Source organism: Phyllobates terribilis, unplaced genomic scaffold (genome assembly GCF_046119375.1).
Source record: "Phyllobates terribilis strain yellow unplaced genomic scaffold, ASM4611937v1 Scaffold_11__3_contigs__length_659146591, whole genome shotgun sequence".
Taxonomy (NCBI): Eukaryota; Metazoa; Chordata; class Amphibia; order Anura; family Dendrobatidae; genus Phyllobates; species Phyllobates terribilis.
In genome coordinates this window covers 549,036,146-549,063,236 of record NW_027362771.1, presented here as the reverse complement: position 1 = coordinate 549,063,236, position 27,091 = coordinate 549,036,146, and the positions used below count along the sequence as shown (strand labels likewise).

General features: G+C 46.4%; 1 protein-coding gene across 6 annotated transcripts in view; it reads right to left on the bottom strand.

Annotated features, from left to right (window-relative positions):
- Positions 1-1,401: 1,401 nt before the first annotated feature.
- PEBP4 (phosphatidylethanolamine binding protein 4) overlaps positions 1,402-27,091 on the bottom strand; it is a 110,756-nt gene continuing 85,066 nt past the window's right edge. For 5 of the 6 annotated variants that reach the window (XM_073654025.1, XM_073654021.1, XM_073654024.1 and 2 more), the window contains one exon: positions 1,402-1,702. In XM_073654025.1, coding sequence (XP_073510126.1) covers positions 1,424-1,702 — 279 coding nt within the window. In that variant the 3' untranslated portion in view covers positions 1,402-1,423. Of the gene's footprint in view, positions 1,703-3,803; positions 3,921-9,792; positions 9,842-27,091 lie in introns of all 6 variants that reach the window. The other variant, XM_073654026.1, reaches the window with a different exon arrangement.

The window sequence follows — 27,091 nt, the reverse complement described above, 5'->3', positions numbered from 1 at the left end:
GTATTATTTTAATCCGTATTTATAATGGATTGGAGGCTTTTGGTAAATTAATTCTTTGCTCTTCGCTTTTGGCAAAACCACAGAACCAAAATTATGCGAGGTCATTGGTTGAGGTGACCTGATCTTAAAGGCTATGTAGTATGTGTATGACTAGTGTATTTTCACGCAGCCATTCAGTCATCTGAACAGCCCTACTGAATAACAATTGTCCGAGTGCTGTCATTTTTTTTTTTCACGAACAGTATTCTGACCGAAAATAAGATAATGTGAATGTAGCCTTAAACACAGCAGCACAGGGAGGAGGTTTAACACAGATGTTCAAGAGTGGAGACGAGAGAAAGCATTTACAGTCTCAGTGAGGGCAGAAAAAAATAGGTCTTTCAGGTTTGCAAAACTGCAGAGAAAGGGAGAGCTTCCAGAAGAGTCTTCTGCTTGAAATATGTACGTTTTGACAGCTATAAAAAGATGCAGTGTAAACACAGCCTTAGGACACTTTATGCTCCCTTTTGCTTGATTGTTGCTTTTCAAAGCAAAATGCGGCCCGCGAGCAAAATCCGTACCTCTGGCTGTTCCAGTCCGGCCTGTGGATTCAGACAGCTAGAGGGCTGGAAACAGTGGCCTATGTGCTGCACCATGCGCTCGCCCGCCGAAACGTCCTGATATCACCGCTATCTGCATCCTCAGGGTGTTATGTGGGGGTCTCACACTGTATATAGAGCGGCTATGTGGGAGTCACACAGTATATATGAGGTTACATAGGGGTCTCACACTGTATATAGGAGGCTTTGTGGGGGTCTCACTGTGTATAGTAGTATATGTGGGGGTCTCACACTATTTATGGAGCTACTGCGTGTGAGGGCTCATACTGTATTAAGGGGGCTATGTGAGGACTCATATTGCATATAGACAGGCTATGTGGGGGTCTCACTGTATATATATATATATATATATATATGACAATGTTGGGTTTCACGCTGTATATAGAGAGGCTATGAGGGAGTCTCACACTGTATATAGTGGGCTATGTGGGGGGCTCATACTGTATAAAGGGGGCTGTGTGGGGTCTCATTCTGTATATAGGGAGGCTGATACTGTATTTAGGGGAGCTGATACTATATATATTAGTAGGGTATCAGTTTACTTAATTCTGGTCAATATTAATATAAAATAATTAAAATTAATATGTTAATATTAATATTGAGCAGAATTAATTTCAGCCATTGGTTCAGCCTCCACAACAGTCAGTGTCTCATGTGGACCCATGTGGATCACAGATGTCAGACCCCCACCATTCAGAATGTTATGTCACATCATAGCTGTATGCCATAACATAGCAGTGATGTGAATATCCGATTTTTAAGTCTAAGTTTAATAAAAAAACACAACTATAAGAAGACTGAGGACATTTCATTTTTTCATTTTATTAGCGACGATCTGCTGTAAATGAATAGACCAGAATAAAATTACTCCGTGACCAAGAACAGTAATCTTTTCTGCTGCGGCACAATGCAAGTACATTGATCTGACTACATAATGACATAGCTTTGCAGGGTGACGTGAGCGGTCGGGTGTTACAGGGCGACCTGCACTTTTCAGAAGGACACGGTATCCTTTTGTTGGGAATTCTGGGCCGTAAACTGAGTGGTGGCCACCGGTCTCCCCAAGCTGAAGTGCGATGCAAATTCATCAGCATCAAAGTTACCTGGAACAGAGAATATAAATATTATTATCATGACCTCATGAAATGGGTTGTCTCCTATAGCTCATATGGCTACCACTGGAGGGGGATCACTCCACGAGACCTTCACTCCTGAATTCTGTGAGAGCGGCTGCTGCTGTGGTCGACTCGACCATGTCGGTGAATTACACAGTCAGCCCTTTAAAAAAGAATCTGTCAGGTCAAGGCTGTTTAAGCAGCCTTTTCTGAACATGTAGGCCCAGATTCATCATCGCTTTTGCGCCTGTTTTTTGTTTAGTTTTGTGAATTTTTTTTGTTTGCACCCAATTCATTATTCTATTTGCGCCTTTTTTGAAGTCTATTTCATATGTGATCGCCTATTTTGTTTTTTTTTCTTTTGCTTTGTGTGCAGAGTCTGGCGATTTCAGATGTTTTCGGTTGATCCAACAATTGCGACTTTTGAAAAAAATTGCAAAATTTTGCGCAACTCTACTGTGGATCCCCCAACGCAGTGATTTTCTGCACCTAGATCCTAGGTCTCCTCTTTTTACGACATTTTGAAAAGTCGCTAAAATTATTAGTGACAGGAAATAGACAATATTTGACTTTTTACAAAATTTATGAGCTGCGTGCGCCATTTTGATGAATTTGGCGCAATAAACGTCAAACCGATTCTACTAGACAAAAAAAGTAAAATGACTAAAAAAATAAATAAATAAAAACAAAATAAGCAAATGATGAACTGGGGTGGTAATTTTTATTATTATACTCAGTCTTTCGCGCTATAAGCTGTCACATGTGCTATAACTCCATCCAGGCTCTGACTACTTGAGGTGGAGCTAAGGAAACAACCGAGAGCGGCCATGCTACTCCATGTCCATAACGCCAATAGACACCATAACAGTACAATACTGAGTATTTCTATAACTCCGATTCAGTTATGGAAACAGCGTAGTTTAGCTTCTCTTGGCTGTTTCCATAACTCCACCTCCAGTGATTGGAGCTTGGATGGAGTTATTGCCGATTCAGCCATCAAAGGGGTTGTCCGGCCTTGGGGTACTAATCTCCATTGCAGACGCCAGGACCGGGCGATCATGTGACTGAAAATATGCGAACTGCATACTTCTGGCTACATTCCAACTAGACATGTCTGGCCTTGCTCAATTCACTTGTATTGAGCGAGGCTGCGCACGACTAGTTTGCAAGTGACTGAAGACTTGTGCCCTAAGGCCGGACAACCCCTTTGAGGTTCCCATACGCATTAGTATTACACTTGGACAAACCTGCCAAGTTTGGTGGGTAAACCAGTGCATGCCTGATTATCTCAGGGGAGAAAAAGATTGGACAGTTTGAGGTGTCTGGCAGCCGCTCAATCCTCTCTCCCCATAGAGAACGCATGGACTCTCAGCCGAACCGGGTATTCATGTATGTCAAAAGAGATTGCGGTCAGCTGAAGGACTATACGGCCGACAGCTATCTAAGGTATATGGGCATCTTTTAGTGGAGGTGGTTTGGGCATTCAAGAGGGGGGGACTTAACAATGCAACCCAAAATTGTGCTATCTAGTCATTTTAAATGTAGTACAGAAGTAGAGAAGGGTTAATAATGTTACCTTGGAGGGGAGAGACATAGTGTAGTGGGGATATTACACTTTTTTTTGCCATCCCTGCATTTTTTCAGGAAATTCAATTAATATTATGGCAGGCGTACAAGAGATTAATGGGTCGGCACACCGGTGGGCGTTATTAAAGCCTGGAATGTTTTGTCCCTTCAAGACCCTCCAATTGTCCTGAACATAACTGCTCCATCACCGCTTTATTCTGGGACCGACGCGCAACAACTTTCTTCGGAACGTGGATGCAAAACTTCACCTACAATTCCATGTCTTGTCTAGTACTTTCTTAATGAAGTGGATCAGGTATGGAGGTCTGGTATCCCGCTTTTTCCATCCCATCAAATATTTTGAGCTCCATATCCATCCATCCATCCATCTATAAGCAAGATTACTGGTAACCCAGGCTAGTAGATAAATATAGGCAGTAAGTCTATAAGAAGTATGGGCTCTATGAATGCTGAAGATAACTTTTTGATGGAGTCTTATTTAGGTACTGAGGAGATAACGTACCTCGAGATTTGTCTTCAGAGGATGGGATAGAAGGGAAGGAACCTGAAGGCTGCAGGTACAGAAGGAATTGATATCTGTGGTATCCAGTGTTCGCAGGGGGAGTGGGACCTTTGTAGACTGATTAGAAAAAAGTGCTTTAAGAAAAAATTTCGTCTTAGCATCAGATCATAGACAAACACCAGATCCCCCAAAAATTTGGAGACAGAATAGTTGCTTGCCATATATTACAGACTCCTTTCTGATTCCAGTTCTCTGGCCCCATTGATAGCACTATGTGAGGGAAATGTCCTGGGCATGATTGTTCATCTTAAAGGCTTTGGGCAACTTGGCATATTAATTTTTTATTATTCTTCATTTGCTTCCTAAATGAAAAATTAAGAAATTTTCTTAATAGCTTTCCTTAAAATATTCCACCACTTTAATGTTGCTTCTGTAAGTCCTTTATCTAGATAAGTTCTGTGCAAAAATGTTACAAATCTACGAGAGCACTCTCTCGCTCTGTCCTTCCTCCTCTCTTAGTGTTAGGGCTCCCACAGAAGTATATGAAACTCGGTCTGCAATGCATTGACTGTCCGAGAGTCTCCCAAACCAAACTCCACAGCCTCCTATATGCCTGGGTTTGGGTCAGGAGGCTCGCGGCAAGTCCGTGCTTGGACTATATTTCTGAAGCAGTCCTTAGGGATAACAGCAGGGAGGGAGTTGCACTCAGAATGGTCAGAGGGGAAAGTATCTTTAGTCTCAGGGAGGACAGAGAAAACAGTCTACAGATAAGAAGGAAAGCACATTAAGAATAAATAACTGCAGCATAGAAGCTGTGCTGATATATAAGCTATTGAAGACAGCAGCACCCTGGATATACTCAGATCTCACATCCAGCCTATATTACAGAGACGGACACTCTCGTGAGTAAAACCTGAAACTTGGATCAAGGTGCAAACTGTATATCAGGGTTCTCTAAAATGAATGGAGGAATGAAGATTGCAGACTGAAACTTATTAATTTTATTAACTAAAAAGGTAACCATTAATACAGTGGGGAAAAAAATAGTATTTAGTCAGCCACCAATTGTGCAAGTTCCCCCACTTAAAAAGATGAGAGAGGCCTGTAATTGACATCATAGGTCGACCTCAACTATGAGAGACAAAATGAGAAAAGAAATCCTGAAAATCACATTGTCTGATTTGGAAAGACATTTTTTTCAAATTTTGGTGGAAAATAAGTATTTGGACAATTACAAAAGTTCATCTCAGTACTTTGTTATATATCCTTTGTTGGCAATAACAGAGGTCAAACATTTTCTGTAAGTCTTCACAAGGTTGGCACACACTGTTGCTGGTATGTTGGCCCATTCCTCCATGCAGATCTCCTCTAGAGCAGTGATGTTTCGGGGCTGTCGCTGGGCAACACTGACTTTCAACTCCCTCCAAAGGTTTTCTATAGGGTTTAGATCTGGAGACTGGCTAGGCCACTCCAGGACCTTAAAATGCTTCTTACAAAGCCACTCCTTCGTTGCCCTGGCGGTGTGCTTGGGATCATTGTCATGCTGAAAGACCCAGCCATGTTTCATCTTCAATGCCCTTGCTGATGGAAGGAGGTTTGCACTCAAAATCTCATAATACATGGCCCCATTCATTCTTTCATGTACATGGATCAGTCGTCCTGGTCCCTTGGCAGAGAAACAGCCCCAAAGCATGATGTTGCCACCCCCATGCTTCACAGTAGGTATGGTGTTCTTTGGATGCAACTCAGCATTCTTTCTCCTTCAAACATGACGAGTTGTGTTTCTACCAAACAAACAGTTCTACTTTGGTTTCCTGTGACCATATGACATTCTCCCAATACTCTTCTGGATCATCCAAATGCTCTCTAGCAAACTTCAGATGGGCCCGGACATGTATTGGCTTAAGCAGGGGGACACGTCTGGCACTGCAGGATCTGAGTCCCTGGCGGCGTAGTGTGTTACTGATGGTAGCCTGTGTAACATTGGTCATAAATCTCTGCAGGTCATTGACTAGGTCCCCCCGTGTGGTTCTGGGATTTTTGCTCACCGTTCTTGAGATCATTTTGACCCCACTGGGTGAGATCTTGTGTGGAATCCCAGATCGAGGGAGATTATCAGTGGTCTTTTATGTCTTCCATTTTCTAATTATTGCTCCCACAGTTGATTTCTTCACACCAAGCTGCTCTCCTATTGCAGATTCAGTCTTCCCAGCCTGGTGCAGGGCTACAGTTTTGTTTCTAGGGTTCTTCGACAGCTCTTTGGTCTTCACCATAGTGGAGTTTGGAGTGTGACTGTTTGAGGTTGCGGACAGGTGTCTTTTATACTGATAACAAGTTCAAACAGGTGCTAGTACTACAGGTAATGAGTGGAGGACAGAGGAGCCTCTTAAAGAAGAAGTTACAGGTCTGTGAGAGCCAGAAATCTTGCTTGTTTCTAATTGACCAAATACCGTATATTCCGGCGTATAAGACGACCTGGTGTATAAGACGACCCCCCTACTTTCCTGTTAAAATATAGAGTTTAGGATATATTCACCGTATAAGACTACCCCTTTTCCAACGCATACCAAACACCGGTAAAAATAAAAAAAAAACAGATTTGAATTTAACATGGTCCTTTTTTTAATTTAAATTCTTATGACATGCAGGTATATAGCAGGAAAACTGTCACTCATAAACATATTAAAATAGGGGGGACCCCACGTCATTTTTTGGGGGGGTCCCCCATTCTAATAGCTAGTAAAGGCTAGGTATTCAGCTGGGGGCTGATATTAGTAGCCTGGGAAGCTCCGTGGGTATTACCCCCTTCCCAGACTTCACACATCTGCCCCAGCCGTCTGCTTAACCTCCGCTAGAGACTATAATGATGGTGGATCCCACGCCAATTTTCTTTTTAAAAAATCCTTTATTTTAACACTAAATGACAATTGAGGGGTTAATAAAGATGCAGTCCCTAAATTATTATTAATTTTGTAATTAATTTTTCCCAAAAATGTTGACGTGGGCTTCGCCATATTTTTGTGTCCAGCCAGGTACAGCAGGCAGGAACGGGCTGCCCCCAACCACCAGCTGCCTATTTGTACCTGGCCGGACACAACAATATAGGGAAGCCCTTTTTTTTTTAATTATTTCATGAAATAATTAAAAAAAAAAAGACGTGGGGCTTCGCCCTATTTTTGTGTCCAGCCAGGTACAACTAGGCAGCTGGGGGCTGGAATCTGCAGCGCAGGGAGGCCCAAGCTTTCTGGCCCCCCCCGCTGCAAATTGCAGTCCGCAGCCGCCCCGGAAAATGGCGCGTTCATAGAAGCGCCATCTTCTGGCGCTGTACCCAACTCATCCAGGGCCCTGGTGCGGTGGCTCACTGGGTAATAAAGGGGTTAAGGCCAGCTTGGCATTATCAGCTGGCCCTAAGCCCGAAATTCATGGGGTCACGCCAATATTAGACATAACCGCCATGAATTTCTAGTAAAGTAATTAAAAAAAACACAAACACCCAGAATAAAGTCCTTTAATTGAAATAAAGACACAATTTTTTAATGTTCTAAATTAAACCATACTTACCATCACGCCCATTCCAGCTGAAGCCAACGATCTCCTCCAATAAAAGTAAAATAATAAAGCAACCTCATCCTTACCTCTCCATGGTTCCCAGGACCGGTCCAGCTCTGCTACATTCACATGACAGGCTGCACCGCAGCAGAACGCTGCCGTTCAGCTTGCCATGCGGCAGACACTGAGAAGCGCAGGCATGCTTGTGCTCCTCAGTGTCTGACTGTGACGGCATCCAGATGAGCCGAGATCATGTCCAATGAACTCGGCTCACCTCATGCACGTCACTGACAGCGTGGGAAAATTCTCCTGCTCCCCGCATGCGCAGTAGAAGTTTCCCACGCTGTCAGTGACGGACGTCCAGGAGGTGAGCGGAGTTCATTGTCGGCTCATCTGGATGCCGTCACAGCCAGACACTGCAGAGCGCAAGCATGCCTGCGCTTCTCAGTGTCTGCGGGATGACAGGCTGGATGGCGGCGTTCTGCTGCGGTCCAGCCTGTCATCTCGATGTAGCAGAGCTGGAGCTGTCCTGGGAACCATGGAGAGGTAAGGATGAGGTTGCTTTATTATTTTACTTTTATTGCAGGAGATCGTTGGCTTCAGCTGGAATGGGCGTGATGGTAAGTATGGTTTAATTTAGAACAATAAAGAATTGTGTGTTTATTTCAATTAAAGGACTTTATTCTGGGTGTTTGTGTTTTTTTTAACTTTGACTATGGGGTTAGTAATGGGGGTGTCTTATAGACGCCTCTCCATTACTAACCTGGGCTTGATGTCAGCTGGCATTATAAGCTGACATCAACCCCAGCCCTATTACCCCCTGCCACCGCACCAGGGCAGCGTGGAAGAGCGAGGCTAAGTGCCAGAATTGGCGCATCCTATGGATGCGCCATTTCTGGGGCGGCTGACGGCTGGTGTTTCTAGCCTGGGAGGGGGCCAATATTCATGGCTCCCTTCCTGGGCTATTAATATCAGCCCCCAGCTGTCTGCCTAGCCTTTGCTAGCTATTAAATTAGGGGGGACCCCACGTCATTTTTTTTGGGGGGTCCCCCATTTTAATAGCTAGTAAAGGCTAAGTATTCAGCTGGGGGCTGATATTAGTAGCCTGGGAAGCTCCGTGGGTATTACCCCCTTCCCAGGCTTCAAACATCTGCCCCAGCTGTCTGCTTAACCTCCGCTAGAGACTAAAATTAAGGGGAACCCCACGCCAATTTTTTTTTAAATAAATCCGTTATTTTAACACTAGATGACAAGTACAGTAACCAGCACTGTCACTGTACTTCTTATATATGTGACTGACATGTTTCTATCTATCTAATCTATGTGTGATGCTCTATCTTTCTGTTATAAATTGTCGGGTACAGATGCTGAATTGCCGGCCGGCTTTTTTAAAGAGACGGTGCATGAAAACACTAATATTTGTTTTAATAAATCCTTTACACTAAATGACAAGTACAGTAAGCAATACTGTCACTGTACTTCATATATATGTGACTGACATGTTTCTATCTATCTAATCTATGTGTGATGCTCTATTCTTTCTATTCTAAATTGTCGGGTGCCGGCTTATGCCGCTGCTGAATTGCCGGCTTTTCATATATTGTCACAGAAGCGATGGGAACTTCCCAGCTCCGGACACAGCGCAGCGCTTCTGTGACAAGTGAAAGCTGTCGGCACAGAAGCCCTGCGCTGTGTCCGGAGCTGGGAATACGCAGCGATGTGTCAGTTTCAGCACAGAAGCGCTGACTGTCTGGACCTACCGCCGCCGTATTTTAACTCCCTCCACCTTATATTAACTCCGACATGGCAGGGATACGGCCACGGCAGCTTATTAACACCCCCAGAGTATCCCCGCATGTCAATTTCTGAAAGTTCAAAAGCATTACCGGCGTATAAGACGACCCCAGACTAGACAGAAGATTTTTCAGTCTTCAAAAGTCGTCTTATACGCCGGAATATACGGTACTTATTTTCCACCAAAATTTAAAAAAAATTTCTTTCCAAATCAGACAATGTGATTTTCAGGATTTGTTTTCTCATTTTGTCTCTCATAGTTGAGGTCGACCTATGATGTCAATTACAGGCCGACCTCATCTTTTATAAGTGGGAGAACTTGCACAATTGGTGGCTGGATAAATACTTTTTTCCCCACTGTATGTGTAAAAATCATTTGTACCAAGGTTGCCCATAGCCTTTAATTTAAAGAGTGACATCTTCATTTAAAATTAACATTTTCATACCATGTAAAGACTGGTTACGCTTGAGAACACCCCTAAAATGTACAGAAGTGCTCCACTCTGCTTTTTGGGGGGGCTCAGTGGTTAGCACTGTTGCTTTGCAGCGCTGGGGTCCTGGGTTCAAATCCCACCAAGGACAATATCTGCAAGGAGTTTGTATGTTCTCCCGATCCCATCAAGGTTTTTTTCACATACAGATTTACCTGTTATTTCTCCTCCCTTGGGAGTTTTACCAGATAGAAGATCTCTACCCTGTATGAAAAAAGACATCATGAAGAGATTAATACATTTTGCAGATGTTGGTTTAAAATAGGCGGACAATACAAATGTAATTATGATGTATCTGTCATACAGAGCTAGAGGACCTCAAATCCTCTCGCCATCTTACCCTGTTGTAGCCAAAGCATGGTGTCACATCCATCTACAAACCATCCTACAGCGAAGCCATCGTGTGCAGCTGCAGGAGTCAGTCAACACCATAGCCCTAGCCTACATTTTGCTCTGTTACTCTTCGGAGCCTTTGGATCGCCATGTTCCAGGAGATCAGTCTTGCAACAAGTGAATTACAGTTTATCAGTCATAATATATATATCATCCCAACCCAAAGTGAGGTATATAGGAGCCCTGGGCATATTTGTTAAAATGCATCCCCCTTCTCCACCACATTGTACGGTTGTCCTGTATTACTTCTAATATTGCAAATTTTGGAATGATATCTAAAAAATAATAATAAAAAAAATGACTTTCATTAATACCTATATCCAAAAGAAAACTATAACTAACATTTTGACCGATGTACCCAAATCCTATACATCCATACAGATAAAAGCAGGGGGAATAATTAGAACATACAGAAAACATTTCAACCCCTAAATTAATTCAGAACACATCAGATCCCAGACCTAATTCCAAAATAGAAACCTCAGACCATCCAGTTTTATACTAACCACTCTCCAGACCTTTTCTGCTCCGGATCCCACCACTCTTGGTCTGATGTTGTCTGCACCGTCACACAGTATGTTTCATCATTCGGATGAGATGATTGGACAAAGTTTTTCTACTGGGTAACTGGTGGCTTTAGCAGACTACAATTCTGCATGGCAACAGTCCTTTACAATGTCAAACAGATGACCTCCTGTAACATCCATGTGGATGTGCACCTTTGTTGTGTGAGATGCGGGGTGAAAACACAATAGTGCTATTTAATTCCCTGGTACTTGTTCTGATGTCCAAATTGGGGACATGGGGGTTATTCCTGATTTGGTTGTTGTTACATCCTTCTGTAAGCCTTAGTCGGGGCTGCTCACTATATAAACCCCTGAGTTCCTGTCTCCCATTGCCAGTTATAAGTCCTGCTTTACCAGGTTAACACCCATGTTCACGCTCCTGTGGCCAAGAGATCGTTCCTGTCTCAGACCTTGGCTCATTTACCAACTATTCTCCCGCTTGATGATTTTCTCCCTTAGGTAGGTCAGGAGATATGGATATGACGCGCCCCCTGGGCCTGTGCTGTGCAGGGGGATACCCGGAGCCGGATCGCTGGGGGTTGTAGTCTCAATGTGGCGGTGACCCGGTCCGTGCCCAGGGCGGTCAAACCAGTGGCAGTCTATTGGTATTGTAATTGTCCGACTACGCCACCCGTGGATTGCGGTCAGTGGGGACCGCCGCTGCGCTGCCGACCGCTGAGGTAGATGTTGTTTGCGCAGCCGAGTATGGGATAACTCCCCACGGAAGAAGTATTGCCTCAGGGCAGCTAATGTGGATGATGGGAGTGATGGTGTGAGTGTCCCAGTACTGATGGTGCTGGTGCGGCGATGAAACACAGAGACTTGTAATTGCAGTTTCCAAAGCTTTACTCACGGTTGTTATTCTGGTCACTTGTGCACATGAGGGACTGCCTGAGCCGTGCTGCGTTCACCAGGCAAGGGACTCGACCAACTCCCAGGCAATTCCAGAGCGTGGCACAGGGCTCCCTTCCTTTCCTTTCTCTGGCCGTCCCCACCAGTGACCCACCTTTGTCCAGCTCCCTCGGGCCTTCTCTGGGCACGCTGATCTCTGCGTCCCTAACCCTATATGGTATGCCTTCCTGGTGGATGTAGTGAGGGGTCGCACCAAGATGTGGTAACAACCTCTGGTCTTTGGCTGAGGAATCTGTTGCCTCCACCAATTTGGGTTCCGGTACCCTGTTCTGTCAACCCTTCACCCTGTATCTCCTGGGCATATGGGGTTCCTTCTGTCTTCGTGTCTCTGGGCCTTTCTCTGTGTTCCTTGCTTCCTTTCTCCTTTCCTTTCCGTTCCTTCTCCTCTCTCTTTCTGCTGTTTCTGGCCTCCACTCTAGGCCTGCCTCTGGAGCTGGGCCCAGACTGAGCCACAGCTCCCTGTCAGCCCTCTCTGGCTGAGCTCCTCCTGACTGAACTGACTCCTGTCCTAAGATGGTGCCCACCTTATATACCTCCTTCTGACACCCGAGCCCAGGTGACTAGCAACCAATGGGCTCCTACCTATGCCCAGAAACCCACCCCTATCTGCTCCTACACCACTGGGTTTTCCTCCCCCTCCCCACTCCAGCCAGGAACAGATGCTGTCGTGCCTGCACTTCTGTCTAGTGGGAGCACCATTGAGCTGTCCCTCGGAAATGGGGTGTGTGTGGTGCATGCAGCTAAACAAGTCCTGGTCCACACTCCATCCTTACCCGGGAGTGGAATATCACACCTCTGGATGAGGTGCAATACCCCTGTAGCAGCCGAGCCCTCGGGGTGCTACATTCCCCCCTGGTAAATCACAGCACGTCCTCGGGTTGGAAAAGAATAAAACAATTTAAAACATACAAATTTTTAGAATGCATTCGCATATAAGACATTAACCACAACTCATCCCTTTATGGGAGGTACTCTTTTCTTTTTAACGTTACTGGTACTCTTTTTCTTTTCTTTAACATTCTTCTGTTACTAGCTATGGTCAAAACTACCGGAACTCTTTTAGCATATAAAACATCACATGAAACATTTTCATTATTATTCTAGCAGCATATAAAACTTTTCAATATAAAACATTTTCAAGTAAAACATTCTTGAGCTCTGGCCGCTGTGCAACTTGCGACCAGGTAAAGGTGCAACAGTCCATTTAATTCCGAGGTAGACGTTGCAGTCTTCGTATAAAACCAGTAGGGGGCGCTTTAGGAAGCGCAACTATTTACAGGGGTGGCCGCTCTCAGTCCTCGGCCAGTGGGGATAAGGGAATGGCTGCTCACAGTCCTCAGCCTGGTTAGGGATTAGGGGCACACAGGTAACGTTCACGCAGTCAACAGTTTCACAACAGTTCTTGTACCCTGACGGGTAACTATATACAGTTCCACTTTACCGTTCACTGGTAACGGTGTCCTCCTGATGCTCCTTGCTCTTCCGGGTAATCTTCTGGTCCGCCCGGACCCTCAGTGTACTCAGTGTCTGGGCGGTACTGCAGTTCCTCCTCCGTGAGCCGGTGAACGTGGAGGGCGTACGGTCCCTTTGCACCCTTGTGCCGGGTGAAGGTGACCACATCACCCGGGTAGAGATCGCGTCCGTGGTGTCCCTCCGGCAGGTGGCTCTCTACGTCCCTGCGGGTGACAAAGACGTCGCCGGTGGTTCTATGGTCTCGGATAAAGCCCCAGCCATGCTCCAGCTGGAACTTTATTACGGTCCCGTTGACTCGGGGACCGCGGGCGGCTCGGGGGTCTTGTCTGGCCCTGCGCTTCTGCTCCGCGCTCCCGGCCTGCAGCTGTTCCTCTCGGATCCGCCTCTCCCGCCGTTCCCTCTCAAATACCTCCAGCTGTTGATGGCAGCTCCCCTCACGCCGGGCTGCGTCCACCCGGGTCTCCTGGGTGAACCCCATGAGATTCTCACCGGTGGGATCCCATGCAAATTGAGTGTCCTCCAGCGGGAGCGGAGCGATTTTGGCGGGCTCCGGAGCCGGGATCAGAGGCTCACGCAGGGGTTGTTCTCTCCGGAAACGGGGGTTGACGTACTCCGGTGGCCACACGAACGGCAGCCCGTCCGGGCTGGTATGTTGCGCAAAGAGGTCAGCGCCCAGGGGTGGCACCACAGGCCTCGGTCGGGGAGCAGCGCCCGGGGGCACTCGGCCTTGCGACCAGGCCGGGGAATTTCCGGTTGGGCCTGGGGATGGCACTGTTGAGGAAGAGGGCGCTGGAGGGGCAGCGGCGCCCGGGTTCACCAAGCCTTGCGACCAGGCCGGTGGTACTTCCTCTTTTGCCGCGCCCGGGGTCGAGGGGCGTGGCGCGGAACGGGGCGTGACCGCGGCTCCTGCCGCTTGAGGCCTAGTTGAGAGCAGTGGGGGCGCGGCAACGGGTGTGGTGAGTAGGGCTTCGGGCTCTGCGACGGGAGGCTGGGGCAGGCTTACAGCTGCTGGGCTCGGGGTGGTGACGTCCCCATTACCTGCCTCAGTCCTCGCGGCTCCCTCCGCGGCGTCGTCTCCGGCCTTCGTTCCTCCTGCACCATCCTCAAAGGCAGGCGTGCTCCAGGTTGCGGGTGGCGCCTCCTGCTGGCGGGTTCCAGCCTGCCGGGCCATCTCTCTTCTCCACTCGGCCAGCGCATTCTGCTGCGCCCGGACCATCCTCCGGTCCAAGTCCTCCAGCGCAGCCTGTGCACGCTCCGGGTCTCTGGGGAGCTGCACCAGGATCTCCACCAGGCTGTATGGCGGTGCGGCCTGCAGCAGGCTCCGGACCAAGGTGTTGGCACTGCTGGACGCTTCCTCCATTTCCGGGTGCAGCAGGTCCAGACTGATCCAGGCCGCACCCAGCCCCTCAGTTTTCTTTCCTATCCGCCCCCATGGGGGTTGGTCTTGGGGGCATCTGCTGACAATTACGTTCAGGGGCAGCCCCCCCACGTTGATGGACATCTTCATTGCTGCATTCATGGCTGGTGGGGGCGGGCTCCCTCTTTGGCGCCACTCGGGACCTGGCCCACGATGGGAGGTGGCTTCCTGCTGTCCTTTGGTGCGCACATAATGGCGTCCGCTCTGCCAGGGCGGGAAAAACGGATGAAGATGGCGGGAAACGGTCCAAAATGGCGTCTGATGGCGGGAATCGGCTCCGGATGGCGGGAATCGGCTCCGGACAGCGGGAAACTTCTGGAAATGGCGGGAGACTTCTTTTTAAGGTACATGTGCAGTTTTCTTCAGGCACGCAATACCCGCTTGTGGCGGGTTGGTAATGATCCTGCCGACTACGCCAAAGTTGACGCGCCCCCTGGGCCTGTGCTGTGCAGGGGGATACCCGGAGCCGGATCGCTGGGGGTTGTAGTCTCAATGTGGCGGTGACCCGGTCCGTGCCCAGGGCGGTCAAACCAGTGGCAGTCTATTGGTATTGTAATTGTCCGACTACGCCACCCGTGGATTGCGGTCAGTGGGGACCGCCGCTGCGCTGCCGACCGCTGAGGCAGATGTTGTTTGCGCAGCCGAGTATGGGATAACTCCCCACGGAAGAAGTATTGCCTCAGGGCAGCTAATGTGGATGATGGGAGTGATGGTGTGAGTGTCCCAGTACTGATGGTGCTGGTGCGGCGATGAAACACAGAGACTTGTAATTGCAGTTTCCAAAGCTTTACTCACGGTTGTTATTCTGGTCACTTGTGCACATGAGGGACCGCCTGAGCCGTGCTGCGTTCACCAGGCAAGGGACTCGACCAACTCCCAGGCAATTCCAGAGCGTGGCACAGGGCTCCCTTCCTTTCCTTTCTCTGGCCGTCCCCACCAGTGACCCACCTTTGTCCAGCTCCCTCGGGCCTTCTCTGGGCATGCTGATCTCTGCGTCCCTGACCCTATATGGTATGCCTTCCTGGTGGATGTAGTAAGGGGTCGCACCAAGATGTGGTAACAACCTCCGGTCTTTGGCTGAGGAATCTGTTGCCTCCACCAATTTGGGTTCCGGTACCCTGTTCTGCCAACCCTTCACCCTGTATCTCCTGGGCATATGGGGTTCCTTCTGTCCTCGTGTCTCTGGGCCTTTCTCTGTGTTCCTTGCTTCCTTTCTCCTTTCCTTTCCGTTCCTTCTCCTCTCTCTTTCTGCTGTTTCTGGCCTCCACTCTAGGCCTGCCTCTGGAGCTGGGCCCAGACTGAGCCACAGCTCCCTGTCAGCCCTCTCTGGCTGAGCTCCTCCTGACTGAACTGACTCCTGTCCTAAGATGGTGCCCACCTTATATACCTCCTTCTGACACCCGAGCCCAGGTGACTAGCAACCAATGGGCTCCTACCTATGCCCAGAAACCCACCCCTATCTGCTCCTACACCACTGGGTTTTCCTCCCCCTCCCCACTCCAGCCAGGAACAGATGCTGTCGTGCCTGCACTTCTGTCTAGTGGGAGCACCGTTGAGCTGTCCCTCGGAAATGGGGTGTGTGTGGTGCATGCAGCTAAACGAGTTATGGTCCACACTCCATCCTTACCCGGGAGTGGAATATCACACCTCTGGATGAGGTGCAATACCCCTGTAGCAGCCGAGCCCTCGGGGTGCTACAGATACCTTAAAATTCCTGCCAGCCTGTTCCACTGGTCAGCAACTACTCCGTGGACTCAACCCAGGGCCCCTGCGCAAGTTCACTTTCCTGGACAAGGGTTAAATGGGGGAATTCCACTGTTCCCTTTTTTATATGGAGTAGATAGTGCAAAGCTTGTCTCTTGAAGCCCTATTTAGAGCTGCTTGTTGACCACGTACAGAACCACTTTACATCTGCACATGCCTGTTGCAGGGTTTCACACTAGGCAGTCACCTACCCCTCGTTGCCACACTGTTCAAAATATCATTAATTGTTTAGAGATCTACTTACCTTACAAAGGTTAAGTAATTGTATGCCAGGTCAGAGCTGCAGACTCTGTATTACCATTAATAGTTGAGAAAAGTGGTCTACACAAGGCGTACTACAACTATTCATACATAGAGGAGAGCTTTCCCATTTGGGACCCTCATCTTTAAGCCAGAGTAAATGAAAGAGCTCCAAGGCCCTCAGCACCATGCATTTCACCTACAGCCCATTGATTTCAACAGAAATTGTCTAAAACATAAGCAAGAAATTTCTGTAAATGTTCTTTAAAAGGAGTGCAGCAAATAACCACATAGGTAGGACTTTCTCTGGTTATTACAGTAAAGCACATAGAATAGCATTGCTCCAGGACTCGGCTACAAGTTATATATTATGTGTATGTGGACATGAGATGTGTGAAGCAAATTAGGTGATGTGCATTTGTGTAATGAGGGATTGTGCAGCCTTAATCAAGATGTGCAGAATTATTAGGCAGCTTGTTTTCTTCAGGCACTCTGGAAAGTCAAAAATTGTTAGAAGTCTTACCGAGGATGAAATGACTAAGATATTGGCACGTGATCACAGAACCAATTAGTCAGCTGGGTCACAAAAAAAGTGTTGAGAAAAAAGATTTCAGAAGAATCAAATGTGAGGCGACCAAGAAGCCATTATCCTCCAGTGCTGTCATATTCCATAACTACAACCTCCCTAGAAGCCTAGAAGTACAATGTGTTCAGTACTCAGAGACACGGCCAAGGTAAGGTAGGCTGAAACCCAACCACCACTGAACAAGACACAGAAGTACAGGGTGTTCAGAGCTCAGAGACACGCTCAAGGTAAGGTAGGCTGAAACCCAACCACCACTGAACAAGACACAGAAGTACAGGGTGTTCAGAGCTCAGAGACACGCTCAAGGTAAGGTAGGCTGAAACCCAACCACCACTGAACAAGACACAGAAGTACAGGGTGTTCAGAGCTCAGAGACACGCTCAAGGTAAGGTAGGCTGAAACCCAACCACCACTGAACAAGACACAGAAGTACAGGGTGTTCAGAGCTCAGAGACACGCTCAAGGTAAGGTAGGCTGAAACCCAACCACCACGGAGCAAGACACAGAAGTACAAGGTGTTCAGAGCTCAGAGACACACTCAAGGTAAGGTAGGCTGAAACCCAACCACCACTGAACAAGACACAGAAGTACAGGGTGTTCAGAGCTCAGAGACACGCTAAAGGTAAGGTTGGCTGAAACCCAACCACCACTGAACAAGACACAGAAGTACAGGGTGTTCAGAGCTCAGAGACACGCTCAAGGTAAGGTAGGCTGAAACCCAACCACCACTGAACAAGACACAGAAGTACAGGGTGTTCAGAGCTCAGAGACACGCTCAAGGTAAGGTAGGCTGAAACCCAACCACCACTGAACAAGACACAGAAGTACAGGGTGTTCAGAGCTCAGAGACACGCTCAAGGTAAGGTAGGCTGAAACCCAACCACTACTGAGCAAGACACAGAAGTACAAGGTGTTCAGTGCTCAGAGACACAGCCGAGGTGAGGAAGGCTAAGCCCGACCACCACTGAACAAGACACAGAAGTACAAGGTGTTCAGTGCTCAGAGACACGGCTGAGGCGAGGAAGGCTGAGCCCGACCACCACTGTACAAGACACAGAAGGTGAAACGTCAAGACTGGGCCAAGAAATATCTGAAGACAGATTTTTCAAAGGTTTTATGGATTGATGAGATGAGACCAACTTTTGACGGACCAGATGCATGGGCCTATGGCTGTATCAGTAACTGGCCCAGACCTCCACTTCAAGGTAGATGGGTTGGGTACCGCTATGGGCTGGTATTATTAAAGATGAGCTAGTTGGACCTTTAGGGTTGAAAATTTACTCAAAATCCACTCCGAAACCTACTGCCAATTTTTAGACACTTTCTTCAAGAGGTGATACAACAAAAAGTTTGCATCTTTCAAGAAAACCATTATTTTTCTGCAGGACAATCCTCAATCACAGCATTGAAATCTCTACTGTTCGGCTGTCAGTAAAGGCCTTAATAATGAAATAATAATGACAAGGCCCCTTCCTCACCCAACCTAAACCCTTTTGAGAACTTGTGGCCCTTCTTTAACATAAAAAAAATTATAGAAAAGGAAACAGTCAGCTCTCCTATCAGTGTGGGGGGGGGACTGTGGTTGGTGCTTCCCAAAAAGTTGATAGTCAACAGATATGCAAATTGCCTCTTCAGAGAAAAAGAGGGCTTGAACTCTATAGCGCCACCTATTGGAAGCAGCGATCCTACAAGTCACAATTGACCCTTTAACGAGTCGTGCAATATGACTTAGGATAATAGCCAAATCAGAATCTCAATTTGAAGACACGGTATTTCGAGCTGTTGGCCTGTCAACAGATTAAGAAACTGACAGACTTCAAGGATGGAGCTTATGACTTATTGAAAAGAAGAGCGACTATATTACTATATTGGTCACTGATAGTTTTTTTGGAAATGTTTGAAATACGTTTTTGTACATTTTGAGTTGTTTGGTTATTATTCTCACTTTAATAGATGAAAATAAACATTTGAGATGGAAAATTTACATTTTTCATTTAGTTACATAATAATTATGGACACGAATAGTTAGTTACCCAATAATTCTGCACACATCGATATTCTCCTAAGAAATACATAATCTCACTTTTACTTTCTTAAATATTCAGGTTTATTAACCTTTTTGATTGACCAACAGCATTGGAGTTGTTCAATAATAAATTGAATCAACAATATAAAAATTGTCTAATAATTCTGCACACAGTGTATAACAACTACAGTTGAGAAAATAAGTATTAGGCTGCGTGCCCACGTTGCGTATTACAAGCGCATATGCTGCGGAATTTCCGCAGCGTAAACGCTTGTAAAACGCATGTATATCCGCACCCCATGGTCCCCAATGGCATTCCGCAATGTCAATGCCCATGCTGCGGATTTTTCCGCAGCGTATATGCTGCGGTCAAAAATCCGCAGCATGTTCATTAATTTTGCGGAAGCGCAGCGGAATCAATGTGCAGATGGTACCCAAGTCTGGAGAAGAGGAGACTCTCATCCAGACCTGCGTACCAAAGAACCTGTAAAAAAAAGAATAAAATAAAGTTTATACTTATCTTCCGATATTTTCCCTCCGTCGCGCTGTTGTGTGAAGGACCTGCCACGTCATTGAGTTATGTGACCCATCACATGACTCAATGACTTCACCGCAGGTCCTGCACACAATAGCGTGAGCCGCTCAAGACTCCGGACGGGGCAGAGAATGCATCAGAAGGCGAGTATAAACTTTATTTTTTTATTTTTTACCATTCTGATTCTTTTTTTTTTTTTTTAAGTATTACTTGGTCACACTATATATGCCGGTTGCATGGATTTATATAGTGTGAACAAGTTGTCAAGCACTTTTCCAAGTGATGCTTAAATCACTTGGAGAAGTGCTTGATAACCCGCATTCGGAAATGCATGCAAAGACGCTGCAAAGACGCCTCACAAACGCTTCTACCTGGCGGGAAAACCGCATGTAAAATCCACATGCGATTTTCCCGCGAGGGAAAAGCGTAAAAAATATGCTTCAGTTTCGCAATGTGGGCACTTAGCCTTAGATACTCTGCTGATTTTGTAAGTTTTGCCTCCTACAAAGAATGGAGAGGTCTGTAATTTTTATCGTAGGTGCACTTCACCTGTGAGAGACAGAATCTAATAAGAAAATCGAGAAAATCACATTGTATGATTTTTACATAATTAATTTGCATTTTATGGCATGAAATAAGTATTTGATACTATAGGAAAACAGAACTTAATATTTGGTGCAGAAACCTTTGTTTGCAATTACAGAGGTCATTATGTTTCCTGTAGTTCTTCATCAGGTTTGCACACACTGCAGCAGGGATTTTGGCCCATTCCTCCATACAGATCTCCAGATCTTTCAGGTTTCGGGGCTGTCGTTGGGCAACATTGAGTTTCAGCTCCCTCCAAAGATTTTCTATTGGGTTCAGGTCTGGAGACTGGCTAGGCCACTCCAGGACCTTGAAATGCTTCTTATGGAGCCACTGCTTAGAAGTCCTGGCAGTGTGCTTCGGGTCATTGTCATGCTGGAAGAACCAGCCACAACCCATCTTCAATGCTCTTACTGAGGGAAGGAATTAGTTGGCTAAATTCTAGCACTACATGACCCCATCCATCTTCGTTTCAATACGGTGCAGTCGTCCTGCCCCCCTTGTAGAAAAGCACCCCCAAAGCAAGATGTTTCCTCCACCATGCTTCATGGTTGGGACGATTTTCTTGGGGTTGTACTCACCCTTCTTCTTCCTCCAAACACGGCGAGTGGAGTTGATACCAAAAAGTTCTATTTCGGTCTAATCAGACCACATGACCTTCTCCTATGCCTCCTCTGGATCATCCGGATGGTCATTAGCAAACTTCAAATGGGCCTGGACATGTGCTGGCGTGAGCAGGGGGACCTTGCGTGTCCAGCAGGATTTTAATTCATGACGGCGTAGTGTGTTACTAATGGTAATGAATGAGACTGTGGTCCCAGCTTTCTTCAAGTCATTGATCAGGTCCTCCAATAATGTAGTTCTGGGCTGATTCCTGACCTGTCTCAGAATAATCCTTACCCAACGAGGCGAGATTTTGCATGGAGCCCCAGACCGAGGAAGATTGACAGTCATCTTGTGTTTCTTCCATTTTCTAATAATTGTGCCAACAGTTGTTGCCTTCTCACCAAGCTGCTTGCCTGTTGTTTTGTAGCCTATCCCATCCTTGTGCAGGTCTACAATTTTGTACCTGGTGTCCTTAGACAGCTCTTTGGTCTTGGCTATGGTGGGGAGGTTGGAGTGTGATTGAGTGTGTAGACAGGTGTCTTTTATACAGGTAAAGAGTTCAAACAGGTGCAATTAATACAGGTAATGAGTGCAGAGTAGGAGGGCTTCTTAAAGAAAAGCTAACAGGTCTGTGAGAGCCGGAATTCTTGCTGGTTGATAGGTGATCAAATACGTATTTCATGCAATAAAATGCAATTTAATTATTTCAAAATCCTACAATGTGATTTTCTGGTTTTTCTTTATTAGATTCTGTCTCTCACAGGTGAAGTGTGCCTACGATAAAAACTACAGACCCCTTCATTCTTTGAAGGTGGGAAAACTTGCAAAATCGGCAGTGTATCAAATACTTATTTTCCCCACTGTATATATACTACATATATCGTTTTAATACACTCTATATTTAGTTGAGCTGTTAAAGCAATGAGCAAAAAAAAAAAAAACACAAGAGAAGCAGTGAAAAAGTGATGGAAGTAAAAAATGAGAAGTATAAGGCTGTGTGCCCACGTAGCGTTTTTCAAGCGTATATGCTGCGGAATTTCCGCAGCGTAAACGCTTGTAAAACGCATGTATATCCGCACCCCATGGTCCCCAATGGCATTCCGCAATGTCAATGCCCATGCTGCGGATTTTTCCGCAGCGTATATGCTGCAGTCAAAAATCCGCAGCATGTTCATTAATTTTGCGGAAGCGCTGCGGAATCAATGTGCGGATGGTACCCAAGTCTGGAGGAGAGGAGACTCTCCTCCAGACCTGGGTACCAAAGAACCTGTAAAAAAAAGAATAAAATAAAGTTTATACTTATCTTATGATGTTTTCCCTCCGTCGCGCTGTTGTCTGAAGGACCTGCCACGTCATTGAGTCATGTGACCCACCACATGACTCAATGACGTCACCGCAGGTCCTGCACACAACAGCGTGAGCCGCTCAAGCCTCCGGACGGGGCAGAGAATGCATCAGAAGGTGAGTATAAAGTTTATTTTTTTATTTTTTACCATTCTGAACAAGTTGTCAAGCACTTTTCCAAGTGATGCTTGGAGAAGTGCTTGATAATCCGCATGCGGAAATGCATGCAAAGACGCCTCACAAACGCTTCTACCTGGCGGGAAAACCGCATGTAATATCCGCATGCGATTTTCCCGCCAGGGAGAAGCGTAAAAAATATGCTTCAGGTCCGCAACGTGGGCACATAGCCTAAGTAAGAAGCAAAGGCGACTGGAGAATAGAAAGTATTTAATGCAGGGAGAAAGAAAAAGCAGCATCACTCAGGAAGTGAAGAGGAGTCACAGAAGTGTGGGAGCGAGCCGAGCTGAGGGGGCAGAAGATGCGGCACACAGGGGATCCCTGACACTGGCTGTGTGGGTGGGCTGGTAGGAAAGCCCCTTGATAAAGGCATAGGAAGGTTCCCCATAAATGTTGTGATACAAACTATCTTTGCTACAGAAGAATTGTGTTTCAATTCTTCGATATTATCAAATCTCTTCTTGCGGGGAGTGAATGTAGACATTGTATTCTATTGAAATCCTGATATTTCTCATGTACAGCACCATGGAATCAATGGAGCTATATAAATAAATAATAATAGTATTTTTCTCTCTTTTACCAATTACAAAAAAAAGGAGCCCTCTCCAAAAATATGAAGTGCTCCTGATATTCTTCAATTCTTTGCACCAGAATTACCCCCTTCATCAAAGCTTAGAGAGGTCTTTTGTGTTACACAAGGCTGCGAGAACTGGGTGGCTCCAAGAGAATATTAGTCTTCCAGACAGAATTGTAAAAACTTGCCATATTGAAACCTAGACAGAGGGTCCGGGCTAGAACGGAGGCTGCGGTGCTCAGAATGAAGAAGTACATGGTAAGGTAAACGCTACTCATCAAGAGGGGTTACCAGACCTATTTAGGCACATGTAGAACTTCCCAACTGGGGCTTTACAACTACCTGACCTTGTGGAATCTTCACATTTCTTCAACACCAAGAGCTGAAATCACCCAGGATTCCTTGCTAACCACCAAGAGATAGCTCTTGTGAGAAGTGTAGACTTTACTTCAGGCTTTGTACAATAACCCAGTATGGAAAAAAAGTAACTGTCCTTTTGCCTATATGCTGATCCGTTGAGTTTACTCCGGACAATGGCACCTGTCAAGGATGAGATACATTAGGCAGCGAGTGAGTGGTCAGTTCTTGATGTGTTGGAAGCTGGAAAAATGAGGAAACGTAAGGAATACGACAAAAGCCAAATAGTGATGGTTAGATGCCAAAATGGCAGGTCTTGTAGGGGTTACCTGGCATGCAGTGGTTAGTACCTACCAAAAAAATAGGGAGCCGCCAACAGGGTTAGATGCATAACCCGCTAATAAATCATAGCGTCATTATACGCTAATAAGAACAGAAAAGGAAAACCTGGTCAAACTAAAAAAAAGTCATAAAGTGGTTAAAGGGAATGGGTCAAGTTGTACATGTCGTTTGATCTGTGGACAGCCCGGTGTAGAGAAGGAAAAGCTGAACAGAATAATATATTGGTTTGCTGGAAAAGATTCAGCATAACTTACATTATTTACTGAAATCCTGCTGTTTTTATGTAAGGGTCCAGTGGGCGGTCCTACTAGTGATTAACAGCCAATCACTAGTAGGCCCGCCCTCTGGACTCCTATGTGTACGAACACTAGGGATATCAATGAATAAAATACAAGTTATACTGAAACTTTTCTCAGAAAAATGTCTATCAATCTGATCAGCTCCTCCTGCAGATCAAATACCATTTTCATCATGACAGGTTCCCTTTAAAACTGATAATGGGTATATGGAATAAAGTTTGCAGCGCTGTGTGTCCGGCAGGTTGCGTGTTCCTGAACATTTTCTAATATTAGCGGTGGAGATCGGCCTATATGTAACAATGGATCCGGCTGTTTAGTAATCAGAAGCCACAGCTGGCTCGGCCGGGTTATTAAAGTGTAAGCTGTATAGGACAGAGTGTTAGAATGATGAGCTGGATCTTGGGGAAGCTCTTTCAGTCTCCCACTCCCAGGCCACGTGTGACAAGGAATCTCCCACTCAGACACGTAAGAGAAACAGGAGGAAGACCAGGCGTGGGAGACGGGGAAAGTGGAAAGCAGAACACAGGGGAGAGGGAGAGTGAGGAGAGGCAGGGAGAGGACCGCGGAGAGACAGGAGAACGTGAGGGGTGAGGAGAAGGTGCCCTCTCATGTGCCAAGAACGGGGCAGAGCAAAGTCCTGCAAAACAGATCTACACCTGACCCTACGCCATGTCTATGAAAAACCCACCATAAAGCAAAAACTCCCTACTCTCAGCCCTCCATTACCCTCGGAGGCACTCCCCACCCTCCACATCACTTATCCTGATGGTTCCCTTGGTAACTGCAGTGAGTTCGGCTTTTGGGATGAGTCAGGTTGGTGCTGTGAGATTTGCTCCAGCATATGGGACAGGACAATTCTGTATCATCACCATCAACCTCTAGCTTTTTCCTGCAACGTATGTCCAGAAAGGAGCCCTCAGACATGGGATAGCGTCTCCTCGATAGTGAGCTGCTGTATAGTGTTTATATAATGCACTCCCCTCCCATATATCATACAAGTCGCAGATTTCCATGGCCGCAGAATACAGGGAAAGGAGCTCAGTTTACAGCTCTTTTACAAGACTTCATAATCTTTTACTTCAGGAATGATCCTTTAATTGAGGACAGTAAGGGTCGCCTTTTAAAGGGGTTGTCCACTAGATTTTTTATATTAAAAATGGGCCAATGGGGGGGGCAAAATTTACCAGATACTCACTAGTAGACGTTCAGGTTCGCATGAACTTTAGTCCAAAGTTTGGTTCGGATACCAGAACTCTACCTGAACCCCATAGAAGTATCTCTGTTCTCCCGGAACTCTGAACACTAAACCAGAATTTCGTGAGAAATCCGTGTTCCGAGTTCAGCACCTAGTATCCAGTACGAACCCCAAAACTTACAGTTCGAGTTTGCTCATCTCTAATACTCACCTATGAGTCTCCCATCGCTCCTCTGCAATGCTGCCTGTGTTCCCCTCCAGTCTCTGTGCTTCCTCATGAAGGCTGCAGTAAAGGTGACAGCTGATAGGCTGCAGTTGTCACATGAGGCCCCATACCCCTGCTAAAAAAATAAGGGAGAAGATCGGAGGGGGACACAGGGAGCGGAGTCGGAGGATCAGCGGTTATTTGGTAGGTGAGTATTTGCTCTTTTTTTGTTTTTATGACCCCCATAGGTCGAGTTTTTATATAAAAATATTGAGTAGACAATCCCTTTAATTAGTGGACAACCAGTTTAAAGTGAAACTGACATTGATTCATGCTGCCCGAACTACAGTAGCTCAAGAGCAAACATACTTTAAAAAGCCGGCGAGAGATGATGTGAGTAGGATGACGAGTCCAAGAGGCAGGCAACCCTGGCGGCTTCTCCTCCAGACTTGCAGGTCTCTACATTGTGACAAAGTCACTGGTAAAGTGATAGAGGGAAGATATGTTTCACCGAGGCTATTAGCTTCCGTGAATTGAAACTATGAAGTGTCACGCCGTAAATGGTGAAACCGGGAAATGGCTGCGTGTTGGGACCCGCACTTTCCCTGCCACACTAGGGGGGCCCTGACTTTTGCTTATCTCAGGGGTACCTCTGATGGTGAGGAGGCCTTAGCCTCCAGCGTCTCCTTAACTCCTGCGCAGGCTCTGACGGTGACCCCCTCTCCCCTCAGGGAGGAAGACACTACAAAATTATGATACTGTGACAAGACAGAGAAATACAGACAGTGTAAACAGAAATAGCAGTCACACAAAATGCTCACTCAGCCACAGAGGAAACACAAGGGAGTTAAGGAGGGAAAACCAAAAAGGAGAGAAAGCAGGAATACACGCAGCAAAACAGCAACCACGATAGCTAAGTAAACCTCCAAGCTCCTATACACAACACTCCTCCTTCACTCTCCAAGTCAGGCAGAAGAACTGATCACTGACACTCCAGGAAGTCAGAGCTCTGTCTATATAGAAGGGAAGAGTAGTTAACCCAAATCAGCTGGGAGACCAGAATCTCAGGAAAACACAGAAACCCAGATTAACTCCCGCACTGCTGGCAAAAAGCAGTAAGTTAATAAACTGGAGAGGAACTTCGGGCCAGTGTGTGTGAACTATGCAGTTCTCTGGAACCTCTCTGTCACGGTAACCCCGTGACATGAAGTTTGCTCCAGCATGTTATTTGCTGAGAGGGGTTAAACCTCCATTTTAATAGGGAGTGGTTTTTGTGAATGACCATTGTGAAGGGTGGGAGGTCATTCACCATATCTCCACCTCAGGGTGTAATCTGGGGTTTAAATACAAGGTCTGCTGAGGCATTAGGAGCTCAGTGTATCTGGAGAGGCTAACTCCAGACTAAAGAGCTGCTTGTTGTGCTAACCTGAACCGTGGGTGTTCTGTTAACCCTGTCCTAATGGATTCCCACAAGCCTCTGGACTGTGCTGTTTTCTTTTGTTTACCCTTTTTGCCAAGAAAGGCCTCTTTTTTATGGACTTTACAGTGGTTTATGCCTGCATTAATAAACCACTGAGAAATTTAAAGCAACAGCGTTCCTGTGTTACCTGTGCAGCTGAGTGAGCGATCTACCACACCATACACATAATACACATACACAGAGCGTCAGATGGAATGGTGTAAAGCCGCCACTACTGGACTCTGGAAAAAACGTGTTTTGTGCATTGGCGGGTCACACTTCTCTATCTGCCATAGATGAGGAATAAAGCTATGATGCGGTTTTTTCAGAGGCCCCTTAGTTGTAGAGAAGGGAAATCTTAATTCAGCACAAGACATTTTGGACAATTATGGCTTCCAG